The sequence below is a fragment of the Cervus elaphus genome, chromosome 19, assembly GCF_910594005.1.
Source record: "Cervus elaphus chromosome 19, mCerEla1.1, whole genome shotgun sequence".
Classification (NCBI taxonomy): domain Eukaryota; kingdom Metazoa; phylum Chordata; class Mammalia; order Artiodactyla; family Cervidae; genus Cervus; species Cervus elaphus.
The window spans coordinates 71,027,902-71,046,678 of record NC_057833.1 but is presented as its reverse complement, the minus strand read 5'-3'; the positions used below and the strand labels follow the sequence as shown (position 1 = coordinate 71,046,678).

The 18,777-nt window shown below is 45.7% G+C and overlaps 1 protein-coding gene across 4 annotated transcripts in view; it reads right to left on the bottom strand.

The window, feature by feature from the left end:
- RUNX1 (RUNX family transcription factor 1) overlaps positions 1–18,777 on the bottom strand; it is a 265,457-nt gene that overhangs the window by 59,267 nt on the left and 187,413 nt on the right. For all 4 annotated transcript variants that reach the window (XM_043874705.1, XM_043874706.1, XM_043874703.1 and 1 more), the window contains one exon: positions 10,621–10,725. In XM_043874705.1, the coding sequence (XP_043730640.1) occupies positions 10,621–10,725 (105 nt within the window). The remainder of the gene's footprint in view (positions 1–10,620; positions 10,726–18,777) is intronic.

The following is an 18,777-nucleotide window of genomic DNA, read 5'->3' as shown; positions in this document are numbered from 1 at the left end:
ATCTGCTGTGAGAATTGAGACCCCAAGAAGAGTTTGGCACATTTCATGTCAGTTTTCTACAACAAAGCAGAGGAGGCTCTCCCAAGATATATGTCACTCGTATATCTGAAAGGACTCACAGGTGAGACCTCACACACCCACTGTTTGACAGACAGAAGTTTCCCCCCTGCTGCTAAGTCACTTCAGTTGCGTCCAAGTCTTCGAGACTCTATGGACTGTAACCTGCCAGGCTCCTCTTGAGTTTTTCCACTCATCTCAACCTTTGGGGGCAAACCCATATGCCCATTGAGGGATTTAGGAATGGTGCCCAGAATGTTTCAAGGGTCCATAAAAATGCAAGAAAAGAAATTTTACTGTGTCTAAATACAAAAGGAAAAAAAACTGAAAAAAAATCAAAATTTATAAATGTTTAATTAAGTGTCTTAAAAAAAATGAAACATTACGGCAACTTCATGAATTTTTAAACTTAGGAATCACAAATCGTTTTTGTTTCGAGTCCTCTCATTTCCAAAGGATACCAAGATTCAATGCAAATAACTGCTGCATCTTTAGAACACTGACTGTGTGCCAGGCATCCGTTCAAAATGTTTGACCGAGGCTGTCGCATTCAGGTTCCCTGCCCTGTGAGGTTCATACGGCCACTGTCCTTGTTTTCTGGAGGCTGGGTCAGGCCGGCACTCTTTCCTCCCACCCCACGGTCACCCACAGTCAGCAGATGCCAAGAGGGGGATTGCAACCCAGGGGTAATCACTATGCTGATGGCAATGACATCAGGGCTGCAGGAAATTAAATGTGTTACTCATAGCCAGATTAATTTCAACACCAAGTGATAAAAGCCATTCAAAAATTTACAGCAAAAAAACATCTAATGTAGGACCTGGTGTATACAGTATATGCCTGATGTGATGAAGGATATATTCCACCCCCGCCCCCTCGCCCCCCGCCCCGCAGAAGGAGACCGCCAAGAATCGACCTCTAGGGGGCGCTGTTTGTGGGGAGCTCAGGGCTCCTGTTTTTCTGATGATATTTTGCTATCATCCTTTCAGAGGGAACTAATTTAGAGATTATCATTGGTCCTGTTGCCTGGTTGGACAGAAGAGGACAGTGAAGAGAAAGTACTTAGGATAATTGCATTAGTTCACACCCACCGGCCTGGTGGCGCCAGTCTGAAATGCAGGTCCCCCAGCTGAGGATCTAGAAACCTTTTCACATGTTTCAAGATTAAGAAACTAAAGCCTAAATGCAGACAGGATTTTTTTTTTCTTTTAACACTTCATACACTAAATTCTAACAAGGACTGGGATGTTAGCTTATATTTCGACTTCACTAGGGTGGCATTTAAAATAGTGATGTGGGTTTCCAATGGTCCAGAGGGACAGAGATATTCAAAGTCATGGTTTAAGATTCAGTCCATGTTCCTTCTCTATCCCCTGCTCCCCTATATTAGACTGAGAAGCTACCTAGATCATTTCTTTATGTTCTCATTGGTACCTGGAAGGAATCACTTCTTCCTTCCTTTCTGCAGCAACACTGAACATCTTGGTGACTTCTGTATAAGACAGGGCTAGTTACCAAGAGGTCACAGGCCTGCCCAGGTCCTGGTAAGCTAATGAAGTGGCTTATCACTGCTTCCAGGGGCAGGAGCTTACTCCCTCCAGGGTCCTCTTATAGCTCTCTCATCCAAAGGGCTCTTTCAGATCTTAGCCTGGATGTGAAGGGAATGTAAAGGGGAAGTCACTCAGTCGTGTCCGACTCTTTGTGACCCCATGGACTATACAGTCCATGGAATTCTCCAGGCCAGAATATTGGACTGGTTAGCCTTTTGCTTCTCCAGGGAATCTTTCCAACCCAGGGATCGAACCCAGGTCTCCTCATTGCAGGCAGATTCTTTACCAGCTGAGCCACCAGGGAAGCCCAAGAATATACTGGAGTGGGTAGGCCTATCCCTTCTCCAGTGGATCCTCCCGACCCAGGAATCAAACCAGGGTCTCCTGCATTGCAGGAGTTTCCCTGAGCTATCAGGGAAGCCCTGATAAGTCCACTAAAAACTCAAGTCATGGAAGTCTTTGTTGTTTAGTTGCTAAGTCATATTCCACTCTTTTGAGACCCTGTGGACTGTGTAGCCCACCAGGTTCCTCTGTCTGTGGAATTTTCTAGGCAAGAATACAGCAGCAAGTTTCCATTTCCTCCTCCAAGGGATCTTCCTGACCCAGGGATTGAACCCGGATCTTTGGCATTGTGAGGTGGGTTCTTTACCACTGAGCCATCTGGGAAGCCTGTGGGAGTCTTTATCTATACAGAATACTTCTTGGTCTAGTTTGATGCTACTAAGCATAATAAACAGAAAGACATTCTAAAATTCATTGGAAACATTTAGGCAGGATTATTAGTGCTTTAAAAACTGCTTTTGCCCAGTCATCAGATAATTGAGGAGCTTCAGCACAGCGGGGATTATAGCTCCAGTGGAAGTCACCCCAGAATGTCCATCTTAACAGTGAAGCGCTATTCACAGCAGGGAGGAGGAATCTAAGTAGAACATTCTACCTCTCTGACCTTCTGTCTCTCTCCTTTATATTTGGGTGAAAGGGAAAAAAGAATTCTTTTTTTTTTTTTCCTTTTCTTTTGTGGATCATGATTTCACCTAGAAAGAATGAAAGTCCAAATCCAACATTTGAAGAATCCAGGGAAAGGGGGATTAAGTAGATGATCGTTCATTGCTTAGAGGACATGATTAAAGCAATTCCCAGAGAACAAGGTGATTAGGGATTGATAATTACAATCCTGAGATCACAGATCTGGAAAACCATCTGGCATTCCACTAACCAGTCAGGGGCAAAAAAACAAAAAATTTGCATCCTCCTAGCAGGCTGTATTGGAGAAGGCAATGGCAACCCACACCACTCTTGCCTGGAAAATCCCATGGATGGAGGAGCCTGGTAGGCTGCAGTCCATGGGGTCGCTAAGAGTCGCACACAACTGAGCGACTTCACTTTCACTTTTCACTTTCATGCACTGGAGAAGGAAATGTCAACCCACTCCAGTGTTCTTGCCTGGAGAATCCCAGGGATGGCGTAGCCTAGTGGGCTGCTGTCTATGGGGTCGCACAGAGTCAGACATGACTGAAGTGACTTAGCAGTAGCAGCAGGCTGCATGGGCTTCCTGGCGGCTCAGTGGTAAAGAATCCTCCTGCCAATGCGGGAGACACAGGTTCAATCCCTGCCTCAGGAAGATCCCCTAGAGAAGGAAATGGCAACCCGCTCCAGTATTCTTGCCTGGGAAATCCCACAGGTGGAGAAGTCTGGCGGGCTACAGTCCGTGGGGTTGCAAAAGAGTCGGACACAATTGAGCGACTAAACAATAAGAAGCAGGCTTCACACTGTGCATGTGGGCCCTCCAGGAATCTCTTTGCTGAAGGGGGAACTGGACTTGGACAGCTCGTTTGTGGTCATTTTTGTCACATTACTCATTTTTCCTGCCTGCCTCTGCTGGAGGGAGAGGTTTATGTTGGGCACCACCCTTGCTTCAGGTCCCCAGATGATAGGTCCCTAAGCAGACCGTGGTGACAGACATGGAACCAGTCATCAGCCTTTATGGCAGTGTAGGCGGTACATTTGATAGCATCCTCATCCCAGGGAAAATGCTGGTTCCATCCCGTTGGTACAAAAATGATGAATGTCAAGACTATGAGGCTCTGCTCCCTTGAAGAAAACTGAACCAGAATTTTATTGATAAACTCTCCTAATAAAAAATTTCCACATAGAAAATTTCAATACAATAAAGCTCAAGTAGCAGTTGGTGTAGTTCTTAAAAATAAGACTTTGGTGTCTGTGGATGGCAGTGTCTGGATGGCTGTGTTTCAGTTCTGGCTTACGAACTAACTGTGTGACCTTGGGCAAGGGACTGGATTTCTCTTTGTGTAAGGATCTATCCTCACCTGATCTTGCAAAAATTATGTCAATTAAGGTACGTGTAGCTCTTTGTACAGTGCTGAGCAAACAGTCAGCACTATCAGAGTGTTTTGTATTATTAATTATTGAAAAGCGAAAGTGAAAGTGTTAGTCGCTCAGTCATGTCTGACTCTTTGTGACACCATGGACTGTATAGTCTGCCAGGCTCCTCTGTCCATGGAATTCTCCAGGCAAGAACACTGGAGTGGGTAGCAATTCCCTTCTCCAGGGGATGGACCCCAGGTCTCCTGCATTGCAGGCAGATTCTTTACCATCTGAGCCACCAAGGAAACCCATTATTATTATTATCAGGCATTTTTATTCTTAAGAGAAAATAACATTTTAAAAGAAAACTGTACATTAGTCAATTACCAGAGAAATCCATAAACATTTCTGCTCATCCCACACTTCTCTGGATAAACTTGATTTCAAACATTTTTAGGTCCAATATCGCCATAAGTTTATAGGTATCTTTCATGCATTTCTTTTTCACTTGAAATCTACTCGCCATAAACAAACATTCTGTTTCTTCTCTCCATATATATCTTCTCTCTCTCTCTCCCTATATATATATATATATATATTTTATAGCTTTGCTATTTGCATTCAACATCATAGAAAACAGTTATATTCATGTGATATAGTCTCAGTAAAGTCTTTAACAAAAGCAATTGAATGATGAGGAATGAAGTCTATTTTAAATTGACCGATTTAAACTATAACTCTCCAGAAAAATGTCGTTAGTTGGCAAGAAGGCTAATGCCCCAGAAAGTAGCATATTCCAAAGTTTTTAAGTCATGGCTCCACCCTGGCTAACCTGTTACTCTGAATCTCAAGAGTTCAAACACAGCAGGTACCGTGAAGGGCTCCATTAACTCGAGGGCAGAAGTTGTCCTAGAAATGGTGAATATTTGTTTTATGAACCTTTAAAATTTTTAGTTACTCAATGTTCTAGATGTAATGGACATCTGGCCAGCCAGGTGATGGCTTGTGCCCTCACAGTGACTGTCCAATCCTGAGTCCACCCCACTGGGACACCCCCACCCACTTCCTGCCCCTAAACCCCTCCTTTGCAAAGTATCTTCCTCTATGGCAGTAAGTCACGCATTCAAATTATTTAGTGAAATATCTGTAGAGAATACGCTTTGGTATCTCAACATTATCATATTACAGACACATGGGCTAAATTACAGACACATGGGCTGAGTGCTGTAATTTTCCATTAGGTTCCCCGAAATATTAAAAAAATACATAAAAGCAATCTCAAATATCCTTTCCTTGAAAACTCCTTTCACTCAATCTTTCATGCTTAAAGAGAAGACCATTTTTTAATATGTTGACAAGCTTCTAAATGTTCTACTTACAAACTGAAGACAGGTCCTACCTTGCGGCTTACAAGTACTATTCCAGCAGAAGATACCTTCTGCTGGTGTTCTTTCCCCATAATAATTTTAATTTTCAACAATTAATCATTTCTCTATTCACCTGAGATGTACAAATAACCCCGCAAGATGTGGGAAAAACAAGTTTTTGACTTATTAAAGGGCAGGTCAGTTATGGAAAAGAGCAAGTGATCACCTGAAATGGAAGACAGACATTTTCACTTCTCTTTGGAAGACACTTTTTGCTACAACTTCGCCACTGAAAACCAGGAAATTGGTTGGGAAACACCAAGTGATTCCATCAGCCTGGCCAGCAGACTAGCAGCGGCATGTTCCTTAATTCTTTGTCCTTTTCTTAATTACCTTACTGGCAGGCTGAATGAGATAAGCTTTCCTTCCGGTTTGTGCAGAAATGCTTTAAGTTGAAGGCTCCATGCATGCACTCAGGCACTGGGAATTGCCCTTTCTAGACAATCTTAGAGCTGGGACAAATGTGAGAAGTCATACAAGCCAACAACTCGTTTCAAAAATGAAAGTACTGGGGCCAGGTCAGAGAGTCTAGAATAGGTCATGTGCAGATGGTATGCCGGGATGGGGAGGTAAATGCATGAATGGAGAGACAGATGGATGGATACAGTGGATTAGTATGAGGCATCAGGAGCTCCTCATTGTAATTCTGGCTTCATCACCAACTCTTTCTTTCCAGCCTAAGCATATCATTTCATTTCTCTGGGGCTGCTTTCCCTTATCAATGAGGCAATTAGCCCTGAAGGCTCTCTCAGGTCCCTTTGAGCTCTCATAGTCATTAATTTCACAAAACAAAAGAACTTTTCAAAACGATTCAGCTTGGCTATGCTGGAACCATGTTGCCAGAATCACCCAGAATTCATAGCACCATAATGACGGAAGGGACTTGGGAGGTCTTACTAACCCATAGATTTGACACTGCCTGGGCATTCTAATTTACATGCAATGACCTCTCTTAAAACGGCACTGAAAGTTAAAGTCGCTCAGTCATGTCCGACTCTTGGAGACCCCATGGACTAGCTTGCCAGGCTCCTCTGTCCACGGAATTCTCCAGCCAAAATACTGGAGTGGAGAGCCAATCCCTTCTCCAGGGATCTTCCCAAGCCAGGGATTGAACCCCGGTCTCCTGGATTGCAGGCAGACTCTTTACCATCTGAGCCACCAGGGAAGTCCAAGAATACTGGAGTGGGTAGCCTATCCCTTCTCCAGGGGATCTTCCCGACCCAGGAATCAAACTGGGGTCTCCTGCGTTGCAGGTAGATTCTTTACCAGTTAAGCTACCAGGGAAGCCCTAAAGCTGCATTGGAAAGAATACTTCACACTACTCAAAACATGGTAACAATCAGAAGATGTGTTTTACACACACACACACACACACACAGAGGAATATTATTCAGGCATATAAAAGATACCCTGCCGTTTACCATTTGCAACATGGATGAACCTTGAGAGTGTTATGCTAACTGAAATAAGTCACACAGAGAAAGACAAATACTGTATGATCTCACTTATATGTGGAGTCTCATAAAAAAAAACAAAAAACCCCACAAACTCACAGAGACAGAGAGTAGATTGGTAGTGGCCAGGGGTCAGGGTGGGGGAAAGGGATCAAAGGGTACAAACTTTCAGTTATAAGATGAAAAAATTCTGGGGACCTAATGTAGAGCATGAACTATAGTTAACAGCACCGCATTATATATTTGAAAACTGCTAAGAGGGTAGATCTTAAAAGTCCTCAACAGACACAAACAAACCGTCACTATACGATGTGAAGAATGTGTTAGCTAATCTCACTGTGATAATCATTTCTCAATGTAGACATATATCAAATAATCATGTTGTAAACCTTAAACTGACACAATACGCCAACGATATCTCAATAAAGTTGCGGGGGTGGGGGAATTCTGTTAATTTCTCTTAAAAAAAAAATAAGTGGCTGTGAACAGTTTCATCAAAAAGTAGTTCCCACCTTGAATCAAGACATCCAAATGATAATAAGAAAAATGCATGCTAAAGGCCCGCCTTGCTTCCCGGAGTGAAAAGGCAGCATTACCTGGGTCACCCTGGGAGACTGTGTGCATTTGACTTTTTTCTAGAAGTCCCTTGTGAAATAGACAGTCTCTACCTAAGCCTGCAACACCTCTTTATATCATACTTGTATATATTCATTTAATTTAATTTGACTTTTAAGTTAATTTTTCCCCAGACCCCAAATTCCATTTGGCAGGAAAGACTCCGTAAAAATGGGTGCCTCTTTGGAGCCAATTCCCTTCTGCCTACTCCAAAGCCGTTCTCAATAATGACTGTTTTCTTAAGTCATAAAGCAGCAGGAAGCAGAGTCCACTGTATATGCAGGCGGCCCATTACAATCGCATATTTTTCCCCTCTGACGGCCAGTTCTTAAAAATTCAAGCACCCATCATTTATTTTTCAAAGTTCAATCACTGTTAGTTCTTTGAATGTTACAGGAAAATACTGGCTATACAGCAAAAACTGCCCTTTTTTATGCATCAGTGAAGGGGGGCAGTGGAAGGCATATGGAGGGCTCACCTGATTTAAGTTTTTCCCTCCTGGTAGGTTTGCCTTTGAACTCTCCCAGAGGTGGCTGTTGCTTCTACTTTTACTTAAATGTTCTTTTTAACTGAGGTACAGGGTTTCCCAGATAGCTCAGTCAGTAAAGAATCTGCCTGCAATGCAGGAGACCCTGGTTTGATTCCTGGGTTGGAAAGATCTGCTGGAGAAGGGAAAGGCTATCCACTCCAGTATTCTGGCCTGGAGAATTCCATGGACTATATAGACCATGGGGTCACAAAGAGTCAGACGAGACTTTCACTTTCACTTTTCATAGCCGATGTACATTATATATTAATAAGTTTCAGGTGTACAACATAGTGATGTGCAAGCTTTAAAGGTTGTACTCCATTTATAGTTACTATGAAATAGTGGTCATACTCCCTGTTGCACTATATATCCTTGTGTGTGTGAGTGTGTTGGTCACTCAGTTGTTTCCGATGACTTGTGATGCCATGGACTGTAGTCCATCAGGCTCCTCTATCCATGGAATTTTCCAGGCAAGAATATTGGAGTGAGTTGCCATTCCCTCCTCCAACTATATATCCTTGTATCTTATTTATTTTATGCATCATCATTTGTATCTCTTAACCTCCTACTTCTACGTTACCCTTCCCCAGTTCCCTGCTTCCATTTTTATTTTTTAAATTTTGTGTGCTTATTTATTTTTTAAAGTCTTTATTGAATGTGTTAAAAGATTGTTTCTGTTTTATGTTTCAGTGTTTTGGTCACAAGGCCTGTGGGATTTTAGCGCCATGAGCAAGGATGGAACTCACACCCACTGCTCTGGAAGGAGAAGTCTTAACCACTGGACCACCAGGGAAATCCACCTGCTTTTATTTTTCAAGAAAGGGATTCTATAGCCTCCTGAGTGAGCCTTTCTGGAAGTTTAAGTATCCTCAAGGCCAACTGCCTTAAACCTCACAACTGCCTGCGCCCCATCCCGCGCCTGTTGTGATCTGAGCCTGCTTCCTCTTTGGTCCTCGCTGAGCACCAGGGCGCCTGCGTGGTGTGTCTGGTGTGTTTAACGCAGGGTCCCTAGGAGTGTTCAATCTGCCGTTCCTATTTTGGAAACCTCCCAAGTTGGGTTTGGTTGGAACTGTGTGGTTCTGCGCCTGTGGTTTTCTTTTCACACAGAAATGGGAATCGAGGGTGGTTACCAAGTCCTGGAGTTTCCTGAGTCTGGGTGTGGCCAGAACATCTCCAGGTACTTAAAGAGAACAATCTGCAGCCCGGGGGAAATAAGGTCAGAAAGACAACAGGCAAAGGGCACCAAAGAGATGATGTACCGACAGCTTGTCCTGAGGGGTGGTCCCTGGTGGGCGTGTGGTTCCCGGTGGGGCTCCGCCCACTTTGGGGGAATCAGGAGGGTTGACTGACACAGCCCCCGGGGTGATCACCGTACCATGAGGCTGTGGCCAGGACTCCAGGGAAGACTGCCACGAGTTGTAGTGCTCACAGTTTGACCTACAGACAGCCCTGCTGCGGGGGCCCCCAACACCACCACCACAGGGCCGGTCCTCTGGACTGGGGGGCAGGAGGTGGAGGGGCACCCAGAGACGCAGGCACAACTCGGGGATCGCTGGCATTTCCTGATTCCATTCTCTGTGCCAGGCACACAACACTGTCTCCTTCAAGTTATAGAGACGCTCTCATTAATATCCCCATTTTACAGATGAAGAAACTGAGGTTCAGAGAGCCTCCATAACTTCTTGAAAGCTGAAGCACCTCAGCCCCGCACTCCGCTTGTTCAGCCCAGCACTCAAAATTCTTAACCACTTCTTTACAACCTGACACACCTGCATCTCAACTTCTTGGCCTAGCAGGAAGCCCAGTTTTTCACCCCTTACCCCCACCCTGAGAATAGAGGATATTAATTTTCCACCGGGGGCCTGACATGGTTAGAAGGCATGCAGATGCCGGGCTGGGGCTCCAGTCAGCTCCACAGATCTGCAAGTGTAACCCAGCCTCCATCCAAGGGAAGGGTGTGGTTCTGGAAAAGAGTGCTACTCTTGTGTTTACTCAAAGATAGTCATTAAGTCACCGTGAAGACATTTTTCTGCAGACTAAACAACCCCACTCCTTTTTAAAAAAACTTTTCTCGCAGGAGCTATTTTTCTGGTACCATCTTTCTATATTTGCTGGTTTTCCCCCAGGCATTTCTCCCGCCTCCTATTCTCTATTTTAAACAATCCTGTCATAAGATTTTGATCTGTGGCACAGAAAGAAAAGGGTCATTTGGGTAGATTTCATCTCCAGCCTCCAAATGAATAAAAGGCCAGCATGGATGGTAATCAGCCCTTGTGGTCCACTCTGACTCTCTGGCCTTTTTTGGGCCACCTCTGTGCCTGGCCAGTCTTCCATGGAACTTTACCATGTATTTGGTCCTTAGGCCCGTGCTGTCCCCAGATGATTCTAACATGTACTTGAGTCAGTCTGATTTCCTTCTGCCCTCTAAAAGGATGCTTTGAAAAAAGAGCCCGGAGCCCAGAGACAGCTTTTGACAAGTGAGAGCATCCAAAGTAAAATTCTCCCTCTCTACAGGGTCCTGACATTTCCCTCTGGGAGAGGTTTCAGCCACATCTGGGTGATGCTGATTGAAAGCTAGGCTTCAAAGACATGGTCCCTGGTGCCTGAGTGTACCAACTGGGGCGGGAGCAGGGGGGTGCCAGCCCCGAAGGGGGCCCACTTACTTCGAGGTTCTCGGGGTCCATCCACTGTGATTTTGATGGCTCTGTGGTAGGTGGCGACTTGCGGTGGGTTTGTGAAGACGGTGATGGTCAGAGTGAAGCTTTTCCCTGTTGGAACACAAAAGAGAGCAAAGAAGGATGAGGTGATGGCCTGACTATATTTGCTGGGTAATTCAAAATTAATGTATACCTTCCAGCCCTCATACTGAAATGAGGCAGGGCTTGAGCACATGTATCGGTCTTTCCAATACTCCTTTTAGTTTGGCTTTGCTGGAATTCTGGAAAGTACAACCATGCTGTCTAGATGTGGCACATCCGGTAGTCACAGGGCTTTTGTTTGATCATTAATAACACAGGACCAAGAGAGATTCAGATGTGTTTACTTTTAGGTCAAGAGTCCAGGAACATAGGGGCAGATTGGCAGCTAGAAACCCCCATGTCTTCCCTTTTAATAAGCTCAGGGCAAAAGGAGTAAAAGAACCCATTTTTGTCTTTCCCCTCTAATGTTCTTTGTACCTCCAAGGATTAGGAGAGATAGAATTTCTGAGGATAGGCTTAATTGGAATGATTCTCTCTGTATTTTGAAAATACTAATTGTTGGTGATTTAAAATATTATTTTGATTATGCCATAGGCACTCACCGGGTTGACAAGACAGAAAGATACAGACTGACAGACTGAGATACAATGACAATTTTGAGCATAAATATGCACATGGATTTCCATCTAAATGTTTTATACATACTCACATTTTGTGAGTATGTACTCATTGCATACATGTCATGCAGTGATTTTAATAATTAGAAAAAATTGTTTAAAACATAATTTATAATAAAAATATTAATATATAAATATATTAGCTGTTTAAAAGCGTTTCTTCTTGTCAAAGTGGTTCAGAGAATGTCCTCTGGGTTTGAATTCTGGCTAACTGACTTTAAACAAGTCACTAGTCTTCCCTTTGTCTGTGTCCTTACCTTGAAGGTGGGTACACATAACTTCTCCTACCTTATAGAACTGTGCCTGTGTGCGTGCTAAGTCACTGCAGTCATGTCCGACTCTGTGTGACCTTATGGACTGTAGCCTGCCAGGTTCGTCTGTTCATGGGATTTTCCAGGCAAGAATACTGGAGTGGGTTGCCGTGCCCTTCTCCAAGGGATCTTTCAGACCCAGGGATAGAATCTGCGTCTCTGTTATCTCCTGCATTGGCAGGCGGGTTCTATTTGGGAGGCCCATAGAATTGTGGAGGAGGTTAAATGAGGTAATATGAGTAAAATCATCAAAACAGTATCTAGCATATGGTATTCAAAGGTGTGAGTGTGTGTGTGTGTAGAGAGAGAGAGACATAGAGAGAGGCATAGCTCTTCCTGCAAGACAGAAGATTTAAGTTCCTGGACACATATTTAACATCTCCAGATTTCAGTTTCCTGGTTTGCAAAATGAAGGCATTCGTGGGATACATACAGTGTCACTGTTCACTCTGGTTTTATCTTTGAGATAAATCCCATTATCCATCTCCACAAGGTAGGCGTGTGCCTGCACCCAGGGTGTTTCCCCTGCTGCCTGAAACGCCAGCATTTCAGATTCCATTAAAACACTTCTTCCTTCCTAGGGCTGCTATAACAAATTATCACAAAGTAGGTGGCTTAAAGGCTTCCCCGGATGCTCAGCTGGTAAAGAACCTGCTTGCAATGCAGGAGACCCCGGTTCGATTCCTGGGTTGGGACGATCCCTTGGAGGAGGGCATGACAACCCACTCCCGTATACTTGCCTGGAGAATCCCCATGAACAGAAGAGCCTGGAAGGCTACAGTCCATGAGGCTGCAAAGAGTTGAACATGACTAAGCACAACATGGATGGCTTAAGGGCTCCCAGGGGGCACTAGTGGTAAAGAACCCAGGTGCCAATGCAGGAGATGCGAGAGACGTGGGTTTGATCCCTGGGTCAGAAAGATCCCCTGGAGGAAGAAATGGCAACTCCAGTAATGCCACTGCAGTATTCTTGCCTGGAGAATCCCATGGACAAAGGAACCTGACGGTCTACAGTTCACAGAGTTGCAAAGACTTGGACACAACTGAAGCAACTTAGCATGCATGCGTGCAGGTGGCTTAAAACAACTGAAACTTACAGTCTCCTAGTTCTGGAAGCCAGAAGTCCAAAACTGAGGTGTTGAGTGGGCCGTCCCCTTCCAGGAAAGAATTCTTCCTGGTCTTGCCCCAGCTTCTGGTGTTACTAGCAATCCTTGGCTCTCCTTGGCTTGTGGCAGCATCACTCCCATCTCTGCCTCCTTCCTCACATGGCCTCCTTCCCTCCATGTCCTCTGTCTTCAAATCTCCCTCTCCTTATAAGGACACCTGTCACTGGATTTAGGGTATACCCTACTCCAGTGGCACTTTCCCTTAATTTGACTATATCTGCAAGCCCCTATTTCTAGATAAAGTCACATTCTGAGGTTACTCATGGACATGACTTTTTAGGGAACACTACTCAACTCAGTGGGTTTCCCTGGTCACTCAGTGGTAAAGAATCCACCTGTCAATGCAAGAGATGTGAGTTCAACCCCTGGGTCGGGAAGATCCCCTGGAGAAGGAAATGGCAACCCACTCCAGTATTCTTGCCTGGGCAATCCCTGGACAGAGGAACTTGATGGGATCCAGTCCATGGGGCGGCAAAAGAGTCAGACATGACTGAGTGACTGAACAACAACATTCAACTCAGTACAAACACTAAAAGTCATGAGTTCCAGTTGCAGCACTACAAGTGGCCACTGCTCTCTAGGTTTTTACCTGTGGGTTTTACCCCAAGAAACAGTCTCACTCCTGTGGTGGCCCTCCTATAACCATCCTATTTTTTGCTTTCTAAAAATTTTTATTGAAGTATAGCTGCTTTACAATGTTGTGCTAGTTTTAGGTACATAGCCAAGTGATTCATATACATATATATATATATATATATATATATATATAGTCTTCTGCAGAGATATATATATATATATATATATATATATATATATATATATATATATATAGTCTTCTGCAGATTCTTTTCTATTATAGGTTATTACAGGATACTGAATATAGTTTCCTGTGCTATTCAGTAGGTCCTTGTTGTTTATCTATTTTATACATAGTAGTATGTATCTGTTAATCGAAAACTCCTTATTTCTCCCTCTCTGCCCCTTTCCCCTTTGTTAACCATAAGTTTGGGCTTCCCTGATAGCTCAGTTGGTGATGGACAGGGAGGCCTGGCATGCTGCAGTTCATGGGGTCGCAAAGAGTTGGACACGACTGAGCGACTGAACTGAACTGAACTGAACTGATAGATCAGTTTGTAAAGAATTTGCCTGCAATGCAGGAGACCCTGGTTCAACTCCTGGGATAGCTACCCACTCCAGTATTCTTGGGCTTCCCTGGTGGCTCAGCTGGTAAAGAATCTGCCTCCAATGCAGAAGACCTGGGTTCGATCCCTGGGTTGGGAAGATCCCCTGGAGAAGGAAAAGGCTACCCACTCAGTATTCTGACCTGGAGAATTCCATGGACTATATAGTCCATGGGATTGCAAAGAGTTGGACATGGCTGAGCGACCAAGTTAACAACCATCTTATCCTTGATTTCCTAAATGACAACAAAGACCACTGTCTTCCTAATGTTGGTATTTTCAGGACTGTGTAGAACTTACAAGTTTTCAAGCACTTTCCCATATACAATTTTATCTGGTCCTTCCAGCAGTCTCATGAAATAAACAAGACAGATTTCATTGCCTTTGGTTAACAGACAACAAAGCTAAGACTCAGAGAGAAGTCACACAGCTTGGATACACAGAAAACCCAGATCTCCCAGCTTTGTGTTTCATATTATTGCCATGAGGTCCCCAAGCTCTACCTTCAAACTCAGCGGCACCAGAACCAGGAATCCAGACTTGTGGTACCTTCCCTATGCTCTGCCACTGCCCTTAAAAGAGAACACAGTCCTGGGGATGATAATGGCTCCAAACCCTACTCAACAGCTAATTGAGAGCCTGGGTTATAGTTCAAAACTACTTTCCTCCTGAGCTGAATTTAGGCTCCTGGCGCTGAATGCCACCCCCCTGGTTAACCACAGAGACTGGCCTACTGAATCGGGAAGGAAATTCAACCAAAGTGAATATTTGCGAAATCACGGCTTGTAATTATAATTAAAATTCTACTATTTTATGCCCATCATTTTATGTGCAGTCAAGAAGTGTCTGTCCAGCAAAAGCTACTAGGTGGGACGTTTTGGCCCCAGTAACTGTGGCTCATGAAGGCGGAGGTATTCTGGCTCACAACAGAGCCCTTGTGTACAACTTTGAACACCACGACATCTGCTCATGACCTCATAGACAGCGGCAGTAAGTGATGACATTTGGCTCACAGGTGTGTGTGACATTTTTCCACTCTAGGAAAGCGCTGCCTTCCACTTCCTTGTATTCTTCTGTGCAGACCTGGCACCGGACTTGACACCTGGGGACAGGCCTGCCAGTGGGCACGTCAGACCCTTGGAGCCCCGCCCTCTGCCCTGCCCACGCCCCCACCACACCCTGACCACGCCCACCACACCCTGACCACGCCCCCACCACACCTGGCCACGCCCCAGCTCATTCCTGCCGAGACACAGTCCTTCTTGGCCAGCACCTGCCGCGATGGTAGCTGCGCCCACGGCCTAATGTGTTATTAGCCAAATTCCCTCATCAAAATGACCTATGGGCCTGGTATTTTAAGTGCGTAGGTGTGGAGAGTGAAAGCCTCTCAAGTGTTTTTCTCAGCAAGCTGTGGGCAGACTAGTAGGAACGCAGAGGAGAGCAAAGAAAAGACAGTTCAGTTCCATAACCACCGCCCTGAAATCGGCTTTTCGGGGTCAAACACGGGGCTGGGAGATGGTGCTGCCATAGAGAACTGATCTTTCCATGTGTAGCCTGCGCGGGTTCTTTCACGGAGCTGCTGGGCGGCTCCTTGCAGCTCTGGGCTTGGCCCACAGTGGGACCCGAGGTGCCCCTGGCTGTGTTGCTGAAAGACTGCGGCCCTGGACTCCCGATGGGGACAAGTTGCAGGTTCACGGGGGTGGCCCTGTGTGGGTTCGCAGCGGAGGGAGCCAAGGAAAGGGGAGCACTCGGACCTTCCTTCTCCTGCCCGCAAACCTCACCCAGATAGCACCCTGAGTTCTGGCCAGTGGTTCGGTCCAGGAGGAATTCTATTTAGAAGCACACACACTCGGACTGAATTAAGAAGGTGGAAGAAACCGCGAAGGAGAGAAGGGCTGTCTCGAAGCCTGGAAGCAGCACAAGATGAGAACTTGATTACACAACCCCGTGGTAGTGCCAAGGCATGGGGTGCTAGTTAACAATGAGGGCTGCCTGGGTTCGAATGCCAGCTCTGCCCCTTGCTAGCTGTGTGACCTTGGGCAAGTGACTTAACCTCTCTGAGGGGCTTCATCATCTGTAAAACAGGGGTGATCATGGTCCTTCCATCTCACAGTGCTCTTATGCAAATTATGTGAAATGAGGCATTAGCAAATATCAGTTTAATTATCATTAAAGATGTGACAAACACGATTCCACAAAGATCACAGCTGGAGGCAGTCCCGTGAGGCGGGGCTGGTGGCAATTCGGCATCGAGGTCTGATGGTGGGCAGTGAGGGGACCCTTAGTGGTTGGCAGGTGGTGCCAGTGGAGCTCCTTCAGGCCCATCCTCTCTTCTCTAGAAAATTCCAGCAGACAGGTGGAGTGCACAGGACCAACAGGCAGGCAAGGAATGGGGCCTAAAGACCCATCAGGAAAACTGCACATTCAACTGGAACTTCAAGTTCAAGGTCACTCCTGTCCTGCCAGCTGGCCACCTTCATAAGGCACAATTGCAACTGGCTGAGCCACTTGACAAGCAGCCAGCCAAATGCTCGCCGCCCCCCACTCCAACCGAGAGCATGTGTCGTTCCCCTCGACGCCAGTGTGTTCATCCAAATGCCAGCACAAAATAACTAAGTGCTTTATTTAGTTGGGAAGAAGGTCACGGGGCGCGTCTTCCTGGATGTCGGCTGCCACGACATGCTTTCCAAGGCGAGGCAGGGATGAGGCTCCAAGTCTCTGCTTTCTCCAGCTCCACGTTTACCAGCCACGGGGCTGTGGACTCGGGCAGCCGGCTGTGGTCTCATAAAGCCATGGCTGGACACTGCAGTTCCGCCAGGGCCCCGGGGCACCACGCCACTTCCTCACCACATCTGGAAGTGGCGAAACCTCAGGATTGCTGCAAGTGGGCGCCCTGCCGCCTCCCCCCACCCCCAAGGGCGAGGGTGGGGAGAGGAGCAGAAGGTGAAAAGGTGACTCGAGATTATCTGGGGCCGGAGAGTGGAAGCACATCCTTAGAAGTTCATCAGGTCACGGCAGTGAGCTCCTACGGCCATGGGCGTGTCTCCCTCTGTCCGAACTCTTGTGATCATTTGGTTCATGGGCAGCCAAGCCACCCGTGTTGACTCCTCAGCCACTGGGCTCTGTCTTGGTCACTCTCCCTGGTGAAGGTTTGGACCCCGTGAGTCATCTTCTCCTTTCTGGGGCCAGTTTCGGTTGGGATGTGAAACTTGCCCTTTGTCACGCAAGGGTAGGCTATGTGCACCGAGGACCGTCTGCTGAAAGGGGTCACCTAGCTAAGGAAATGCAATCACGGCATTTTCCACTCATCTGTGCATCTCTGCCGGGAGACCGGTTGAGTTCACACACTTTAAGCACCCAAAAGAGCGAGAAAGGAAAAGTCAAAAAAAAAAAAAAAAAGTGCAACTTTGAAAAACGAAGAAAGCCAGAGAAGGCTCAAGTTTTGCCCTTTGCAAATTCTGGAAATGCCAGAAGATTTTGAGATGCGACATGAAAATTTCTCCTCTTACTACGTAGTTTGTGCCGGGTCTAATTTTGATCACCCAGTAAACTAAATATTAAAATGAACAAATCCTCAGAGATTCTGGGAGAAATCTGAATTGGGGATGTTTTTCACGAAGTATCTTAATTTATGTTTTTCACTTTTCCACTGGAACAAGCTAATGGCCAAAATGCATGTTTTTGCTCCTCAACCATTTCCTTGCCCAAACACATACCACTATTTTCTACACTGGGGCTGTATAATTATTTATTTGGGGATTTCTGAATAGAGGACAGATTCTTCAAGTGGCGCAGAATTTCCTGGTTTCTCTGAATTGAATTGAGGTGACGATGTCAGTGTGTGTCCACTTGGATGCAAAGTGCCCATGTTTAAGATGTTCTTTTCCAATCGCACCTGCAGCCATGCAGGAAGAATGCAGAGGGGCGTCCCTGGCTTTTTTGGCACAAGGACAATCTCCCCACAAAGTTGCCTGAAAGTCAAGTGCTTAAAATACAGAAATAAGTTTTCCAGAAAAATCAGCATGCATTGGATGTGATGGAGCATTTGAAAAACAGCAGTTTGCTTGGAGAAAACCCAAAACATACCAAGTGTTTTCTCTGGAGCTGTTCTGGAAAAACGAGTTGTTTGAGGACAGGGATGGTCTTTTATTAATCTTTGCGTCTTCTGTTCTGAGGCAATAGAAAAATGTTTGATAACTGGATCAGTGAATTATTCTGTAAAGTTGCAGCTTGACAGCTGGTTCTTTATGATGTCTGACTTCACTTGGAAGGTCTGACTCTCCTTTTCATTGGCCTGGGTGTGAGCTCTGCTTTACTAAGGGGATGGCTGGACAAGCCCTTCTCTTCATGAGAAGCATTAACCAAACCCCAAAGAACCATAATGCTCTCACATGATTTTTGCATTTCTTCCAGAGGAGGCTGGCAGGCTACAGTTCATGGGATCGCCAAGAGTTGGACAAGACTGAGCGACTAAGCACAGCATACCCGCTAGATATCACAGTCCCTTTCTGATCTTCCTTCTTCCTTTTGGTGTCCAGTGCCTGCGTGTCTCCTATGAGCAACCAAGGTTAATCCTTGCAGCCCAAACACCTCCAGGGCCTTGAATTCACAGCTTCTTTAGGCCAAGGCCACGCCTTCTGCCCTGTATTTCCACTCTGGGGAGCCCTCTGGTTGGTGCACTCTAATTCCCTATTCTCCACCCATCAGGCCAAATGCCACATGGGACAGGTGACCATGGTGACCTCCTGCGGCTGGCCTAGTCCTGGCCCGAACCCTATGGTGCCCA